The 19,508-nt window shown below is 41.8% G+C and overlaps 1 protein-coding gene across 1 annotated transcript; it reads right to left on the minus strand.

The window, feature by feature from the left end:
• Nucleotides 1-446: 446 nt before the first annotated feature.
• Nucleotides 447-19,254, minus strand: MTNR1A (melatonin receptor 1A; the record flags this gene model as incomplete). Its single annotated transcript, XM_080929132.1, has 2 exons — nucleotides 447-1,315; nucleotides 19,062-19,254. The coding sequence occupies 2 exons, from the start codon at nucleotides 19,252-19,254 to the stop codon at nucleotides 447-449; spliced, it is 1,062 nt and encodes a 353-aa protein (XP_080785258.1).
• Between the last annotated feature and the right edge of the window lie 254 nt (nucleotides 19,255-19,508).

A 19,508-nucleotide genomic window follows, 5' to 3' on the forward strand; every position in this document is an offset into this window, starting at 1 on the left:
TCTGACTATTTTAATTCAGCCATAGGTAAGAACAAACACCCTGTATCTCTCGTTTACAACAAAAGAGAGGTGCCCATAGTCTCTCCTGAATTCATTCCACATTAGGTTCAGGTTTGGTCTGTGGCTGTGTATTGTATGCTAAATGTGGGCCCTGAAGACCTGGTTGCCCCGGTGATGAGAGTCTGCACATAGACCTTCTCTGCTGATACACTGTTCATTTAATGAACTGAAATGCTGTTCATTTAACATATGGCTGTGCGTGTTCAGTATTCCCATTTATACTATGGATCTGATTACAGGGCAGACAGGAGGTCAGTTCCAATACCAGGGAGGCAATCCTAAAGAGATTTAAGTTGGATAGACTGATTTTTAGGCAAGAAAAAACAAACAGGGAAAGCAGCGGGACCCCAACCAGTGTGGGTAATCTGCTAGCACCACTGACTTTTTTAAACAGAGTCCACCTTTATTAAATTATTATTGGTTATTAGTGGAGAGGGCTTACACTTAATCTTATCTGCTGTGTCATTGGAACTGTCCCCAAAGAACATCTTGGCCGTGCATAGTGAGACAATAATCTTTTTGTATTCCTTTCTGAAATTTTGGTTCAGTAGTCCGTATATAATTGCGTTGAGGCAGCTGTTGAAATATGCCAGGTAGTAACTAGCCACGAACAGCCATTCTGGGATCCTGGGGACCATGGTAGCAGGGTTTGAGGCCACAATCAGACCTATGAAGTTGAGTGGGGCCCAACAAATGGCAAAAAGAACAAAAACTACGAACATGGTGACAAAGTTTCTGAAGTCCTGAGGCTTCCGTGTGAGCTTGTTGTCGGCTTTCACCCTCCGTCTGACCCGAAGGACCAGGATCCAGATCCTTAAGTAGCAGAAGATGACGATATTCATGGGCACTATGAAATGGAAAACCACCAGAGCGATCGTGTACGGCGAGCTGACAGACTGGGCGAAGGTACAGGAGTAGATCCGGGGATCGTACTGGAGAGTTCCGGTTTGCAGGTTGGGCATGACCGCCATGAGTGTCAGCATCCATATCAGGAACACGAAGCAGAGGGAATTCTTGTTACTGTAGATTTTGTCGTACTTGAGACTGTGGCAGATGTAGCAGTAGCGGTTCATAGCGATCCCGGTGATGTTGAATATCGAGCCAACGACACTCAAGCCCAGTAGAAATGCACTGATTTGACAATGCAGATATCCCAGACTCCATCCATTTCTAAGTATAGATGTCAGTGACAAGGGATATGGGTAAATAGCCACCACAAGGTCTGCAACAGCTAAACTCACCACGAATATATTCCCTGAGAGAGAAAGATGCGGAAAACACAGGTTAACACCAGTATCACATGCATTGTATCATCGAACATATGCTAAAGATGGGGGACTGGAAAGGAAGCCAGTGCAATTTGCCACACAAGCTTGAGAAGTGGAGATTGGATTCTCCGTTCCCATCTAATATGGGCTTGGATGCCTGCTCTGGTCCCAGTGCAAGTGAGGCATAGATATGGGAAGCCCAGAGCAAGCAAGCTAGCCAGAAAGTAGTAGTGGTAAGCTCTGAGTTCAATTGAGAGAGTCTGACTCAAGGAATAAGTTGTACCGTGACTGAAGAAGGAACCCAGTATCAAGCCCCAGCCTCATACCCATGAGCATACACCCATACAAGTGTGCAAATATGTATGTTCATATAGCATACGTACTTACACATGCTAAAGGGAGGAAAGGAGGGAGGGAAAGAGGGAGAAAGAGGTGGGAAGAAAGAGGGAGAGAGGCAGAGAGAGAAAGGGAAGGAGGAAGGGAAGGAGGGAGAGAGGGAGAGGGAGGGAGGGAGGAAGAGGAAGGGAGGGAGGGAGGGAGGGAGGGAGGGAGGGAGGGAGGGAGAGAGGGAGAGGGAGGGAAGGAGGGAGGGAGAGAGGGAGAGGGAGGGAGGGAGGGAGGGAGAGAGAGGGAGGGCAAGCTATTTCTACAACTTGTATGACCCAAAACCATAGACACTGAAAGATGATAAATTAAATAAATGCCACCAAGAAGTGCGACCACTGCTCTTGCTCAGTCAAGTCCATTTTACAAATTTCTGTGTCTCCACAACATTCTTTTTCTCAAAATACTGAATTTCAGACTAGTTTCCACTCTTTTAACAGTCTCAAGATTATCCCATTCTCATGGCTTCCTTTGTTTGTGATTGGACCTGAGAAGTCTGACTTCACCCTACCTCCCAAGTCAGCCTCAGATGACTTCCTTAAAACAAGGTCTGTTGTCTCTTTAGTTCTTCCAAAGGCCCTCTAGCTCCTGAGTCCGGAGGCTGTTAGACCTTGGTCCTAAGAGGAAAGGGTGCCGCCATCAGTTCTGGATTCGAATGCTGGGGTCAGTCATCCTTCACTGTCTAGGGAACTAGACCAAGTTATTTCATTAGGACAGGTTTCTATCCCTCTTCTGTGATACAGAGGCTCTCCATAGTGTCTCCCTCCTAGAGTCAAGTGAGTCTCAGGTGAGGCGGTTTGTGACAAGCACTGTGTACTGTCCCCAACCCATATGAAAGTCAGGCATTTCCTACAGAGGGAGAGATAGGAATTCTGTTGTATTTATAAATAATGCCATAACCGGACATGTTTTCATTGCACAGAAAAAAATTCTAGCTGAATTTATGAGATGTCCTACCAATATGCTCTTTCATTTGGTAAATTTTTTAAGGCTTAGTTTTCTAATATCCCTTCTGTTTTAAATGGCTCCTTGATCCAGTTTTGAAATTTTGATTAATTTTTTCCAAACCGGTCCAAAACAGAGATGACCACACCCTTTTCTTATTTGTCCAACTGGAGATAAGCAGCACCTTCTTTGAAGATTTTGAAATTACTTCACTCATACTGCTTTGGATTTTTAATAGGTTGTAATACATTCCATTTGATAAGAACTTAGCAGATGCACATAAAGGGTTCTGGAGTGCTGTGTAGGGACAGACAGGAAGAAAGAACTGTAACAAAATCAAGAGCAGCAAATCCAAATCTGTTAGAGTGAGTAAAGCAGCAACCTATGTGGATTGGCACAGGGTTGAGTCTAGAGTACGTGAACTCATAGGCTAGAGTAATATCGCAGTTGGTAAAATGCTCAACACACAAGCATGAGGACTCAACTCTGAATCCCCAGCAACCATGTAAAGAGTGAGCACACACCTATAATCATTGTAATGGGAAAACAGAGGTAGGCGGGACCCTGGAGCTCACTGACCATCCATCCATTCCAGCCCAAAGATTAGCTCCTGGGTCAGGAGAAATCTTGCTTCAAAAACTAAGGAAGAAACATTGGAAAAAGATATTCAGTATCAACCTTTGGCCTCCACAAGAGCAAACACACATGTGTACTCTGAACATACATGTACATACCCACAATGTATACCATACCCACCTTAACCCTCCCCAGAAGAATAAATGTCCTTAAAATGTCAGTGGTTATGACTAAAGGCTATAGTACCCTTACCTAGTAGTGTCCTTAAGTGAAGGAAGAGAGAAAGAAAGAGAGAGAGAGAGAGGGATGGAGAGAGGGAGGGAGGCACAGAGGAAGGGACTGAAGGAGAGAGGAAGGGAAGGAGGGAGGAAGGAACAGAGGGAGGTATGGAGGGAGAGGGAGGAAGAAGGAAGGAAGGTCAGTCCTTCCCTGAATCCCCTAAGAACATACACAAATGTCATAACAGGAGGAGACGAAGCTACCTGATAAACACATTTACATAAAATCTCTGGCTTATTCCCCCCCCCCAAATTTGTATTTTCCAAACATTAGTTGAAATTAATTAAAAAAAATAAATTAATGATTTAATTAATGCAGTTAGTTGAATAGTAATAAGGCATACTTGCTGTAAATGACAAGAAGGATGAAAGCCACCGGGGAAAAAAAATTCCAACTATGACGTTTGTCGTTTGAATTTTGAGCTTAGTGTAAAGTAAATCTACACTAAGCCATTTTACCACATGACATTCTGGGTTTAAATGCACTTTTCTGATGTTACCTTACTAAAGACTGTGACTCAAAAACTAAGGTGGAGAGTAATTGATAAATATATCTAATGCTTTCCTGTGGCCTACACACACGCACATACACACATGAATGTGTTATGCATGCATACATATATGTACTAATATGCATGCATGCATATATACATACATACTAAACACACAAAAACATATGCACACATGCACCACAAACAGTCACATACAAAGAAACTGCTTTTATGGCATTTTTTTTTCTGAAAACTTCTTATGTGTTTCTTACATTGTGAGAGCTTTTTACCTTTCTTTCTTTAATTGTAACTGAAGAAACAGGGACTTTGAAACTAAGCTTGTTATCTTTCAGTTGTCTAGAAGAAATAGCACAATTCGCATGGCCAAACACAAGCAAAATAGCTGTGCATGCTGTTTGAGATACAAACACGAGGAACAGACCCACAACCTCTGTATGTACAGTCTAGAACTAGAGAAAACCCAGGTCTACAAACAAGTATGCAAGTATCTGCCTTTGGAGAAGGAAACATCTGCTGAGCTGAGCCAGAAACACCCCTCCTTCCCCCACCTAACTGGGCCCAGTCTCTGGTTTCCTTCTCTTGTTACTACTGGGATTACAGGGTAGCAGAGACCTTGTTCTGACTTTAAAAGTGAATGCTGTCCCCTTATAGAATGCCTTGTTCCCCAGGATAAATTTCTCACGGCATGGCTCAAACTAAGGGGTTTGCTGTGCAATAATGGAACCATGGTCCTGGAATTCACTGAACCTATTATGTTTCCCATCTTAGAATATTGGTTTTGAAGGTTCATTTTAAAACCAACTTCCTCACCCCACAGTTCCATATCCCAGGATAGGATTCCTGTGTTGTAGTATCATTAACCTCATACCAAAGATTCACTGGTCATCAAATCAAGAGTGGTGTTTTAGTTTTTCCTCTCACAACCACACTAGAGACTCCTTAACAACTGCTTGCTTCCTGTCCTTTGTCCTTGTAACTTTGGAGTTGTAGATTAAGCAAAGCTCAGGCTTTACCTGAGTCCCCATCCTTGCTAACTCTCTTCCTTGCCATATGTTGCTTTCTTGGCCAGCTTAAAGAACCCTTGACAAGTCCCAGCTTAACCATGACAGATCAACTCTCTAGGTTAAGTTTATATAACACCTCTTTAATAGGAAAGATCTGTCAGGCTCTTGCCAGTTCTGATGTCCTCTGATTTCCTGCTGTGTGTCTTTGGTAAAGATGGCCAACTTATCGTAACTTAGCAGGCTGCTGTCTCATACATAACTCTCTCTGCTGAAAAATAAGAATAAAAATAAAAAGACCTCTTAATGCCATCTGCTCTGCCTTTCAAGGAACATTTATGTGTTTTAAATCCCTCAAGGCTTCGGCTCTGATGACGAGTGTGTGTATAAGGGATCAATTCTCCTAATTTAGCCTATTTGGCTGGTATTGGCTGGGCCAAGGGGAGAGATTAGAATCATCACTTTCTCATCAAAATGGAAAGAAACAGCCTCCTTGAGCTGCCAGCCTTGCCATTCAGTTTATGGCAATGTTCAAGAACTTAAGCCAATCAATCATGATTAAGTAGGCTTCATCCCAGGGATGCAAGGATGGTTCAATATATATAAATCCATCAAAGTAATCCACCCTATAAACAAACTCAAAGGAAAAAAAAAAAAAACATGATCATCTTATTAGATGCTAAGAAAGCATTTAACAAATTTGACATCCCTTCATGTTAAAGTCTTGGAAAGATCAGGCATCCAAGGCCCATACCTAAACATAGTAAAAGCTATATACAGCAAGCCAGTAGCCAGCATCAAACTAAATGGAGAGAAACTGGAAGCAATCCCACTAAAATCAGGGACTAGACAAAAATGCCCACTCCATCCCTACCTATTCAATATAGTACTCAAAGTTCTAGCCAGAGCAATAAGACAACAAAAGGAAGTCAAAGGGATACAAATTGGAAAGGAAGAAATCAAAATATTTCTATTTGCAGATGATATAATATTATAACTAAATGACCCCAAAAACTCTACCAGAGAACTAGAGCTGATAAACTTCATCAAAGTGACTGGATATAAAATTAACTCTTACAAATCAGTAGCCTTTCTCTACTCAAAGGATAAACAGACTGAGAAAGAAATTAGGGAAATAACACCTTTCACAATAGTCCCAAATAATATAAAATAACTTGGTGTGACCCTAACCAAGCAAGTGAAAGATCTGTGTGACAAGAACTTCAAATCTCTGAAGAAAGAAATTGAAGAAGACCTCAGAAGACGAAAAGATTTCCCATGCTCATGGGTTGAAAGGATCAACATTGTAAAAATGGCCATGTTTCCAAAAGCAATCTACAGATTCTATGCAATACCCATCAAAATTCCAACTGAATTCTTCATAAAGTTAGAAAGAGCAATTTGCAAGTTTATTTGGAATAACAAAAAAATACAGGATAATAAAAACTATTCTCAACAACAAAAGAACTTCTGGGGGAATCACCATCCCTGGCCTCAAGCTGTAGTACAGAGCAATAGTCATAAAAACTGCATGGTATTGGTACAGAGATGGGAAGGTAGATCAATGAAATAGAATTGAGGATCCAGAAATGAACCCACACACCTATGGTCACTTGATCTTTGACAAAGGAGTTACAAACATCCAGTGGAAAAGAAGATAGCATTTTCAACAAATTGTGCTGGTCCAACTGGCAGGCAGCATGTAGAGGAATGCAAATTGATCCATTCTTATCTCCAGTACAAAACTCAAGTCCAAATGGATCAAGGAACTCCACATAAAACCAGATACACTTAAACTAATAGAAGAGAACGTGGGGAAGAACCTTGAACACATTGGCACTGGGGAAATTCCCTGAACAGAACATCATTGACTTATGTTATAAGATCAAGAATAGACAAATGGAACTTCTTGAAATTGCAAAGCTTCTGTAAGGCAAAGGACACTGTCATTAGTTCAAAAGTGCAACCAACAGATTGGGAAAAGATCTTTACTAATTCTACATCTGATAGAAGGTTAATATTCAATATATACAAAGAACTCAATAAGTTAGACTTCAGAGAATTAAAAAATCCTATTAAAAATGGGGTACAGAACTAAACAAAGAATTCTCAACTGAGGAATATTGAATGGTTGAGAAGTACCTAAAGAAATGGTCATCATCCTTAGTCATCAGGGAAATTCAAATCAAAACAACCCTGAGATTCCACCTCACAACAGTCAGAATGGCTAAGATTAAAAACTCAGGAGACAGCAGATGCTAGCGAAGATGTGGAGAAAGAGGAACACTCCTCCATTGTTGGTGGGACTGCAAGCTGGTACAACCACTCTGGAAATCAGTCTGGTGGTTCCTCAGAAAATTGGACATAGTATTGCCTGAGGACATATACCCCAAAAATGGGCATATACCTCCCCAAAAAGTTCTAACATACAACAAGGACACATGCTCCACTATATTCATAGCAGCCTTATTTATAATAGACAGGAGTGAGAAAGAACCCAGATGTCCTTCAACAGAGGAATGGATACAGAAAATGTGGTACATTTACACAATGGAGTACCACTCAGCTATTAAAAATAATGAGTTCATGAAATTCTTAGACAAATGAGATGGATATAGAAAATATCATCTTGAGTGAGGTAACCTAATCACAAAAATACACCCATGGTATGCACTCACTGATAAGTGGATACTAGCCCAAAAGCTCAGAATGCCCAAGATACAATTTAGAGATGACAAGAAGCTTAAGAAGTAAGAAGAAAAAGGTGCGAATGCTTCAGTCCCTCTTAGAAGAGAAAACAAAAATATTCTCAGGAGGAAATATGAAGATAAAGCTTGGAGCAGAAACTGAAGGAATGGCCATCTAGAGACTGCCCCACCTGGGGATCCAGCCCATATTCAGCTACCAAACCCAGTTACTATTGCTGATGCCAAGTGCATGCTGATAGGAGCCTGATACTGCTGTCTCCTGAGAGGCTCTGCCAGAGCATATCAGATACAGAGGCGGATGCTCGCAGCCAACCATATAACTGAGAATTGGGTTTTTAATGGAGCAGTTAGAGAAAGAATTGAAGAATTTGAAGAAGTTTGTAACCCCACAAGAACAACAATACCAACCAACCAAGCTCCCAGGGATTAAACTGCTACCCAAAGAGTACACATGGACAGACCCAAGGCTCCAACAGATGCACGTGTAGCAGAGGATGACCTTGTTGGGCATCAATGGGAGGAGAAGCCCGTGGTCCTGCCAAGGCTTGATGCAGCAGTGTAGGGGAATGTCAGAGTGTGGAGGCAGGAGGGGGTAGGTGGGTGAACACTCTCATAGAAGCGGGGGGGTGGGGGTGGGGATGAGATAGGGGATGTGGAGGGGAGTCTGGGAAAGGGAATAACATTTGAAGTATAAATAAAATATCTCTAATAAAATCAGTGGGGAAAAAAAAAAAAAAAACCTTAAGACATCCCTGAAGTTCTGTAATGACTTCAGGTGGTTCTCAACGTGGGTAGATGTTGGTGCTAGACTGCGGGGCAGGGGTGGAGGCAGATATTCTTTGGCTGTGCCAAGGGACATAAAAAGCAGCTTATTTTTCTTTGTTTGTGTGCACGCGTGTATCAAATTCCAGGGGCACTGTCCCGATTAAAGATTGCTTTAGAAATCTATCTTCTCAGAGACTAGACGCAATGTGCATCCCAAGTTCAGAAAGGAGTTTCCATCTGGATTCACACCCTAGCCTTGTCAGTCACCCGACTTCTCTCTGGTAAGTCAGAGTTCCCAGAACCCCCAGCGCTTTGTCCTGTTGTAAGTCAAGAAGATGGTGGCACTGGTGAGGACCCAGAGAGTACAAACTGCAGTCTACCTTGGGTGAAAACTCAGTTCTCGGTTCTGCTCCCCTTGGTCAAAACCAGTGTTCTGTTTTGCAGAAAGTCTCCCGTCTAGTCTGAAAGCCAGATCTGATGAGCCTCCAACCCATGGGCATGCCTCCACTATCTAAATGCTCCTCCGGCTGCTGCTCACTGGACTTTTCGCCTAGGCGCTCAAGCAAAGCTGGCCGCAGCACAGCCTCCTTCCTTCCGGTCCATTTTTAACCCACTCTCTACCGATATTGGGACACTGCCCACCCTTCACACATTGTGCGAACTTCTCTTTAGCATCAGTGACCTTGCCGACCCATTCCTCAACCTCTCCCGGTGTGGCCTAACACACTGCTGGTATGTACCCTGTCCTTGGAAAACATGGTTTGTGCTCGCTGTCCTTATCAAAGCCTTTATGTAACATCACGTTTGTATGCCACACTGCATCATCTGAGAATTTAACCTCCCTCCTGCCCCCATTCCAGATCTTCAGTCTCTTTCACAGTGTCCCCAGGTCCCCATCCGATGACCGAGAGGAAGTTAGCGTCTGACTTGCCAAATGACTGTAAGACATATACAACAAAACTGAGAAGCAGTCAAACCCTCTAAAATAAGGCAAACCGCACACCCTTCTGGTATAGTCTAGATCTCAGTAGCTGTTAAACCCTCCAGAGCCTCCTGCGTAGTAAGTTCTGCATTTGGCTACACTTGTCCCAGAAAGACAGTTGGAAAGAATATAAAATATTAACATTATGTTTCAGCCTTTCTTCCTTTAGAGGGTAACAAATTTCTGATAGGTGCCTATGTATTCACATTCAAGAATTAGGTTGAACATTTCAAAATAAAAGGGTAATATTTCAACCACATTAACAAAGAATAAAAGAAACAGCATTAACTCTATTAAAGGTGGTACTTTTGCTTCCTTCTGTCCTTCTCCTTGGTCTTGAATCTGTTGGTGAAAGGCCCAGGCTAAGGAAACAAACCAATTGTACTGAATAACAGTTAAATTTGCTAAATACAAAGCAGAATCACCACCATGATTTATAGTAAGAAAAATCATGTTGCCTATTTACATATTAAAATTAAATCAAGGCTGGGACGTGGAAGATAAGAACTAGCAATAAAACTTTATCAAGTAAGCTTCCCATAGAAGCGATTCTTAAGACACTGCAGAGATGAATGCTCAGTGGCAAAAATGCTTAGCTAACAGCTACCTGCAACTCCCGTCCCAAAGCATGAACGCTTCCTTCTGGCCTCTGTGAGCCAGGGCGTTTGTTTCTGCCTTGTTAACGTGTTTCGGTTCGTGTATCTCTTTATTTTATGCTTTGTTTTTATCTAGTGAATAAAATATTTTTAATGATTGCATACAAAAAGAAAAGCTATGCAGATTGAAGACACAACTTGTGATGAATGGAAGTCACAGGACACAGTGTGCATCTGTCACCATTTACCCAAAGAAATGCTATTGCCTTGTGATAAACACCTCCCAGAGTCTTTTCTCTAGTGTTTGGAGATACACAGCATACAACCTCTATTCATGATCACGCACATTGAGCTAGCAGAGCTTCTTTCGGTTCACGAAGGTGTCATTGATCAACCGGCCCCACCCTCTCTAAAACACTTGTCCTGTTCCCGGCTTAGTTCACTTAAAATCACAACTAACATAATAATTTCAATTTCACCTTACTTTTATCTGAAAATGAAGTGAACAAACCTTCAGGGTACTTGATAGACATATCTTTGAAAGTAGGTGTCAATTAAAAAAAAAAAATTTAAAGATGTGGGCTGGAGAGTGGCTCAGTGGGTAAGAGCACTGATTCCTCTTGAGGAGGTCCTGAGTTCAATTCCCAGCAACTTCATGGTGGCTCAAAACCATCCGTAATGAGATCTGCTGCCCTCTTCTGGTGTGAACTCATATACATAGCTACAGTGTACTCACATACATAAAATAAATAAACAAATCTTTTAAAAGAAGAATTTAAAGATGTTCTGTGATTCTTTGCATTCATTGTAATTTGTATTCATTGTGTTTGTAGTGTATTTGTGAGATATGCAGATATATATGTCCATTTTTCCTGTGTGCAGAAGTCACAGGAGGACATCAGGTCCTTTGCTACTCCTACCTTATTCTCTTGAGACAGGGTCTCTCACTGAGTCTGTACATCACTGTTTCAGCTAGGCTGGCCAAACCAAGCTCCTTAAATCTACCTGTCCCTAGTTCCCAATGTTTGAGTTGTGTGCATATGTGGCCATGTCCAACCATTACCTCAGTGTTAGGGGATTTGAACTCATGTTCTCATAAGTGTGCAATAAGTGCTCTTAACCCACTCCTTAACTCCTCTAGGTGCTGTGATTTACACAAACTTATAACACAGTCTTTTACTCTGACGCATTATCAAAAACTTAACGGTCAATCATAGTCTAGCTTGCACTGTAGGAATACAATGAATATTTATCCAAATGAATATTCAATTCAATCAACATTCAGACAGCTCAATATCAAGACAGGCAAGCATCCTTTCCAGCCGTATGCATTAACAACCCAAATTACCTGGAATAATTTGAATAATACTCAGCACTCTTTCCTGTCCCTTCCTTTGAGGGTAATCTCTTCAATGTGATTGTCATAAATGTTTCCCCTGGGGGAAAAAATGAGTGTTTGAAATCTCAAGCATAAAAATGTAAAAGTTTATCTTGTCTGCACTACTATTAAACTTTACTGAAAGTTTCAAAGATGCCGAACCTCTCTCATGAGTCAATTTGTTTGGCCAACCTATTTGAGAGGTGAAAAAAGTGTGGGTAGCAACTGAAGAACTGCCTTTACAGGGCTGAGTAGATGAAATGAACAGTCCGTGCAGAGTTCTGTGCATGCACCGATATGTCTTTAAAACATGTGTGTTTCTGTTTTAGAGGGCAGAGTCTCTCTGCCAGCCCGGCATTCTCCATACAGTTAGGAAAGGAAGAAAAATCAACACAGCTAGTCTTTTTAACTCGGTGTTTACCTATACATCCTTTTGACTCATATCTCATTATTTGTAAGTATTGGGAAATGTACAGATTTTCTCACTCAGTGGACAAATCAGTAGGTGACACAATGTTCCATAAATCTGCAACTTAAAAACAGAATTGGACTGAATTTGATCAGACTTTATGTTCTTTCATTCTTTCTCTTAAAGTAAAAGTTAGTGATCATACAGAATCCTTGGGAGAGTTTTCTAGCTGTTTCTTAAAACAGATTTAACGACAAATCTTTATTTTAAACAGTCTTATAGATTGTATACTTCAGTTATATAATGAAGAATTTCATTTACACATTCTAGTACTTCTTAATAAAATGTGTATTTTTCTTTTTATGTGTATAAATATACATATATATACAATAATATATAGAGGGGAGTTGGGCACTTGAGTACAAGTGTCTGTGTAGGTCAACAGAGAGATTCAAATCCCCTGGACCTGTGGAACCAAAGTCACAGGTGGTTATGAACTGTCCAACATGGGTAGCTGGAATTGAACTTAGATCCTCTACAAGTTCAATTAACTGAGGAGCTATCTGTCCAGGCTCTCACATGCTGGAACATTTGGTTGCACATGTTGCTATACATATATAAGGATTATAATAGATATATAATATGTTTTTATACCAAAGAATTGGCATATGAAACATCTCTGCCTTACTGTAGCTGTCTCCCTTCCTGCTTTTAATCCCATAACTCCTCCATCACCATCTGGAGTTATCCTTCCTTTCATGCCTAACCAGGATCTCCCAGTGTTACCTGAAGGGCAGAGATGCACACAAGCAACCACAGCAGTAAGCAGTCACAAAACTGTTACAAAGGCACACAGGGCCTGTTCCATGGTGAAGGACAATGGAAATCCCTTTGGGAAGGATTTTAAGAATGTGCAAGACATTTAACAAGCAATATACAGGGAACATAGGCTTCCTATGAGCCAGAGTTTGCATAAGTCCCCACAGATGTGAGAGCTATGAGGGTGTGGAAACATTAGGAGTAGATGCCTGGCTAGAAGAAGCCTGCCACAGGGTTACAAGACTTTATGGTTATATTATCTATGGCCCTTTCTATACACTATCTTCACTGTTCCTGTTTGCAGGAAGTGAAAAGGATCCTGCTGCCCTGATGGGTCAAAGTAACTATGGACTGGACCCATTGAAACCATAAGCCGCAATAAATGTTCCCACATAAGTAAACACTTGAAGTAGGATTTTGTCATAGCAAAAACAAAAGTAACTAATGTAGGTCCCAGCCCTTCAATTCCTGGCTGATTTTACTTTTTATTACTTTGTATTTTCTATTTGTTTTCAGATAGAATACTTAAAAATTAAATTAACACTAAAAAATATAAAAGAAAACTAAATGAAATGAATCATCGAGTGCATTATAGAAATATGTAATACTGTCATTTGAATATAAGGTCAAACGTGGCAGGTGAATAGATAGCTAATTGGTAAATACACAGGCATGTGGGTAAGTCCACTGGGAGGCAGATTCTAACTTTATCTTCCTAGCTTGTACCGTGAGATAATAGTATTTAGCCGCACTGACTAGACGGAGGACCTGTGTACCTCATTCCTGAGACATACATGCAAAGGTAGTCACGAGACTCAACTGGACCCGCTGACTTTAATTCCTGTTTTGTTTTGCATTGCCCTGTGCTGGGTTGTCTGTGTTCTACAGTAAGAAAAAATACAAAACAAAACAAAAACATTTCCTTGGCTCTGAATGTGGGCTCTACATTTTCTCATCTGCCCAAAGAGACTGTGATACAGACAAGTGAACTGTGAGAGAACGCTTTGAAAACCGCATTTATTTAGTTATGGAGTGTTAGAGCCCAGATTTGCTACATGGGAAAATAAGTAGAAACCAGACCGAAAATATGCTATTCTGTGAAAAGGGTGACAAAATGCAATTTTATTAGTTTTCTTGTTCTAATTGTCTCATCTTGGAAATGTTTCTAACACAAGTTTTTCTATAAAGCTTTGTAAATTCCCAACGTGTCAAACTGGAAAATGAATTCATATAACTGCTGGCATGATCAGATATATATTACATATAACAAATTATTTGATCCTATGCAGAAATAGCCAATCAACGATGACCACCGGTTTTTGCTAAACCAATTGCAGGTCATGGCAACAAGACAGTAAAATTTTACCACAAATTTCGATTAATGATATATTGAGAAACTGGCTCAGCTTGTTGCTTTCAATTCATCCCAGAAGCTGGATTTTTTTTACTATTACTCTGATTCTTTTATAATTAATTCTCATAATAACAGTCACACTGAGGAAATACAAGATGCAAAATTCATTTTTGTAAAAAACGCTTCTGAAAGCATGAGATGATTTTAAATTTTTTCCAGATGTCTGTTATTCTTAAATAAATTTCTCTTTAGTTTTTTTTTCAATTATCTGGTGTGTGTGTGTGTGTGTGTGTGTGTGTGTGTGTGAATTTTATTTTGATGTCTGGTATTTTTTTCAAAGATGTCACAGAGCATTGGTGTTGGAATCACTAGTGACCCATGTGACAAGCCAGTCTACGACCCTAATACAGACATACTGAGTCAATGGAGCAGGAAACAATACCTTATTCTTTACTTTTTGAATTCTTCTAATGGATAAAGGCTGATTTTCATTATCCTTGGGATACGGCTGAGGGCCATGTGCTACTACATAAACCTCAACTCTGCCATTTTCTTCTCAAATACTATCATAAACTGAATGGCAAGGCTGACCACTGACAGAGGCTATTCCTCCAATAAACACATCTTGATAGAGAGTCATTACAATTCTAACCTCTCCCCTTGACCCAGGCAAACCAGCAAAGTTGGCTAAGTCAGGAGAATTGACCCCTCATACACACCCTTAGCTCGCCATCAGAGCCCACAGCCCATGCTACTAAACCTCACCATAGTTTCTCTACTGGAGAGCTTCCTGAAGAAACCTTAGTTATTCTGTGTGGTAGCTGCTGCTTCTTCTCTCAAGTAAGGAAGCCTTGAGGGATTTAAAACACATAAATGTTCCTTGAAAGGCAGAGCAGATGGCATTAAGAGGTCTTTTTATTTTTATTCTTATTTTTCAGCAAAGAGAGGTATGTATGAGATGGCAGCCTGCTAAGTTACGATAAGTTGGGCCATCTTTACCAAAGACACACAGCAGGAAATCAGAGGACATCAGAACTGGCAAGAGCCTGACAGATCTTTCCCACAGAAGAGATGCTATCTATAACCACAGTGAAAAATCCCCAAAGCACAGGCTCTGGGCCACTGGCTTTAGCAAGTCCCCACTCTTCCCTATGTCACCTGACACCACTGTGCTCAAACCGGAGCATTTAACTGATGAGAAGTTTCAGATGCCTCTACCACTATCCCTCTGTAACCACAACAGATTTGTTCCACAGACCCTCTGGTACCCAGCTCCACAGATGGTCGGGTTCCTTACATCAAGTGGCAGGATATCTGCATAGAAACCATACACATCTCCCTTTACACTTTAAATCATCTCCAGGCTGTTTATGCTATCTAATACAGAGCAGACGCCAGCTGAGAAGATACTAGGACGTGTGCCTTATCCCAGCTACTCTGTGGAGGTGGGGGCAGGGGGATCGCTGACACCTACCAGTTCAAGACCAGCCCAGAAAACTAAAGCAAAACCAAATTGTGAATGCTACATAACATTTCTTATACTATCCTATTCATGGAGACACATGATCAATGTCTTCAATCCTCTATTGGCTAATTTCTGGATGTGGAATCCTGCAATATATAGAGCTCATGTTATTTTCTTTCATCCTATCCCTGGCATGAAATTCACCCCCAACTCTGTCTCATTCTTGTTGACTCCCAAGGGGGCTTGGAACATAGAGCAAGATGGGTGGTTTCCAAAGACTTACTGAAGGCACAGAACAGGGACAGCTACGTATCTTGATAGAGAGACACTGGAGGGGGGGCAGTATTGCCTGCAATTACAGATGTCTTACTTGCTCTGCTATACATTTAAATTCAATACCAACACTGATGGCATGTGCCTTCAGTAGAGGGATACAAGTCACAATTAACAAGGAGGTCATTGCTCTTTAGTGTTTGCAGAATTGAGAAGAGGCACGTATCTGTTTCTTCAGCAAGCACCACAAAAGATTGCATTTGCTCAGATTTCCAGGAGAGCTTGGACTCTATCCATGATGGTGTGTGCCTCTGTGTGCTGTCTCCTGATGCTCAGCAACCTCTCCCTTAACTTGCTCCTTACAATCATGGGCGCCGAGACCCTACTATGGAAGCTTTGTAGAACTCTGAATTTCCTATAAAGCCCAACGGGCTATGACCAAAAGTCTAACTTACTGTTAAATCCACTGTTAATGTCCTTCCTATATGGCTTGCATCAATGGATACCTAAATTTTGAACAGGTGAGATATTATTTTAGGGAAAGTTTTAATTAAGTAAAATATACACAGAGAAAAACACAATTCTGCTTTTTAGTAAGCCAACACCAAAAGAAAGATAATAATAAGAATAATGATGATGATGATGATATTCAAATGCCTACTTAGTATTACTTTCTCCATCTTTTCCAAAGTACTTTTGTTTGCATCATTTCATGTGGTACTTACAGCAATTACAGCAAAGCTTTGTGTGGAGCAAGAGTGCAGGTGTCATCCCTGTCTGACAGATATGGAAAGTGAGGTTGGATCACAACTGATTTCCTGAATCAGAATGTACATGGTGAGAATATTACACCCCCTCTACATGCATCATTTCTCGTTAGCAAAATTTGGACGGGAGCAGAGCAGACCGTCTGTCTGTCAACCTTCCACATCTGCTTGGCTGCTTGAAGGCAGTGCCTGTTGTGACTGGCCGTCCCCACGGTTAGTAAAATATCAGAGACTTCTTCCTGGAGACATCAAAGACAAACACAGTCTCTGGAGAAGAGGAAGAGGGCCAAGATGATTCTGCAGTGATACCAGACTTCCGAAGGAAAGACATGCTTCAGAATTCGGATGCGTTAGCCTTATCTGTATCCTCTCTGTCTCTCAATTTTTCCCCTTTTCAAAATGATATTTATGTTTTTTATTTTTATATGTATGAGTGTGTGCCTCCATGTGGGTATGTGTCCTACACCCATGTCTTGTGCCCATGGATGTCAGAATAGTTTGTAGGATCTCCCGGAACTGGAGTTACCGATGGATGTGAACTGCCATCTGAGGTGCTGGGAATCAAACCTGGGTCCTCCGTATGAGCAGCCACTGAGCCATCTGTCCAGGTTGCTATTTTTCTCATCTTCCCATTTTTAAAAACAAACAAAAAAAAAACTGAACAAATATACAAGTTGAGCAATCACTAAAATATTTATTTTGAGACAGGGCCCATATGTAACCCCAGCTTCCCTGGAACACAATATGCAGACCAGTCTGGCCTCAGACTCATAGAGACCCAGCTGCCTTTGTCTCCCAAGTACTGGGATTAAAGGTGTGATTTTGGCATCTTTAAAACTTTTCATAGGCATCCAATAATATGTTTGAATCAGCTCTCTCTAGCTATATTCCAAATCACCTTTTATTCCTTTAAAAAGCTACGAATGGTTTGAACTCAATGATGATGTGTTTGAGCAAATTGCCCAATTATACAACTATGATGCTCTAACGCTGTGCAGATTAAAACTCACGAAGAGTCAGAGTCTTCTGTTCAGTGATAGGAGGACAGAAAATGGACTCCTCTCAAGAAGTTACTTGGTCAATAATGTCCAAAATGTAGGACAGTTGTAGTACTTTTCCTGATCCACCAGGAACGTGAGCACCTTTCATAGGAACTGTCTGGTGGGATTCAGACTTCTCAAGTACAGGTCACAGAGACCAACGGAGCAAGTTGCATGAGCTCCAGGCAGAAACTCAAAGAATTAGATCTCCCACTACTGAGCCTGCAAGACACTGAGTCTCACTGTGTCCTTCTCTGTAAAGTGGCTGAGAATGACGCACGACCCTTGGGCTCACCAAAGGACCTGCTGTGTGGGTGGTCAGAGCCCCATGAAGTCTGTGGAAAGAGGCTCCTAGTCCTTGGAGTTGCCAACTATTCATTTATCACCGTGGTGGAGATCAAACCCAGGGCTTGACTGATGCTATACAAACACTACCACCAAGCTTTTGAATTCTAAAGACAGAATTCTAGTTTAAGCCAGTCATCCATGAAAGGACGTCTGGTTTTCTAAGCCAAACTGAGTTTATATTATTAGACATCTTCAAACTAATTCTTACACTTTGCACAGAAGCGTTGCTGAAGCTAGGGCAAAGAGGAGACACGTTTTGCTTGAGTTTGAGTTTTTCACCATCTACCTGGTTTGGGAAAAAACCATCAATTGGGCAAATATTTAAGCAAATGTCTTCCTCTCTACCCTTCTACCAAAAGTTTACTTCCAAACAAGGAACAGAAATCCAGCCAACATGACATTATGTCTTAGTGTGGAAAAAGCTCACGAAGAACCCTGTTCTTAAGCAGGGTAACTAAGTCAGCTCATTGCCTGAGGGAACCCCAAGTATAACTCAAACATCAGTCCTATATTGTATGCAAATGCATTTCTCGATACAATTTTTATTTTTTAAGATGCAGGCTCGACTGGAGAGCAGAAGTGCTTCCCCAGCATTCTTAGCGCCTTCCCCACTGCCTCCCCAGCATTCTTAGCGTCTTCCCCACTGCCTCCCCAGCATTCTTAGCGTCTTCCCCACTGCCTAGCAATTTGGTGCCATTAGCTGAAAGCTACACCTGAGAACCAAACCCAAACAGCGTGCTCTGTCATTTTGACAGCTTGTGCATCTTCTCATAATTTTATCGAACTTGGGAAAGTGGATGTGCATGCAAATCCAAACGACTGATGAGTTCATTGATCTTATTTGAAAAGGCATCTTGAGATATTTGCTCAACAGGGTCCCTATCTAATGAACCACAGAATTGTAAAACTAGAGTAAAGAGATGCTGGTGAAGGGAACAGAGTTTTACATCTCTAAGGACTGAAAATTTGTGGATGATCTCTGACAAAGGAGGGAGAGGGTCAAGAGAAGGTAGCCTTTTATTCTTTAGGAGGGAAAATAATCCAAAGTCCCGTTTCTCAGAAATGGACGTTCTGAAGTTTTCTCAGTGTCCCACAAGGGGTCTGGTGCTGGGAGAGGCGCCCGGAGTCCCTACCTGCGTTCCTGAGCTTCTTGTTGCGATACACAGACAGGATGACCAGCAGGTTGCCCAGGATGTCTACCACGATGGTAAAGATGAGGATGGAGGCCAGTGTAGAGGGCAGCCAGGACGGCCGCAGTGTCCCTCCCTCCCCTGCTCCCGGAGCCTGCTGAGAGACGTTGAGCAGTTCACTGCCATTGCTCTTCATGGTCCCCTGGGTGCCTCACAGCAGCACAGCCAGGGCCATGGTCCTGTCGCCCAGCGCCCTCGAGTGCCCAGCTCTGCTCACGCCCTCCCCGCCACTTTTTATGGTTGGGCACAGCCCTCCTGCGCCTACTTTGCATCCTTAAGGCTGCTTCGCGGCGGTCCTCTCCGCTCCAGCCCCTCCCGGTGGCAGGACACCCTCTCTGCACTAGGCCACTGCTGCCTGCTGACACCTGCTGTCCACTGCCCTGCGACTTG

Source organism: Micromys minutus, assembly GCF_963924665.1.
Source record: "Micromys minutus genome assembly, chromosome: 14".
In the NCBI taxonomy this organism is placed as follows: domain Eukaryota; kingdom Metazoa; phylum Chordata; class Mammalia; order Rodentia; family Muridae; genus Micromys; species Micromys minutus.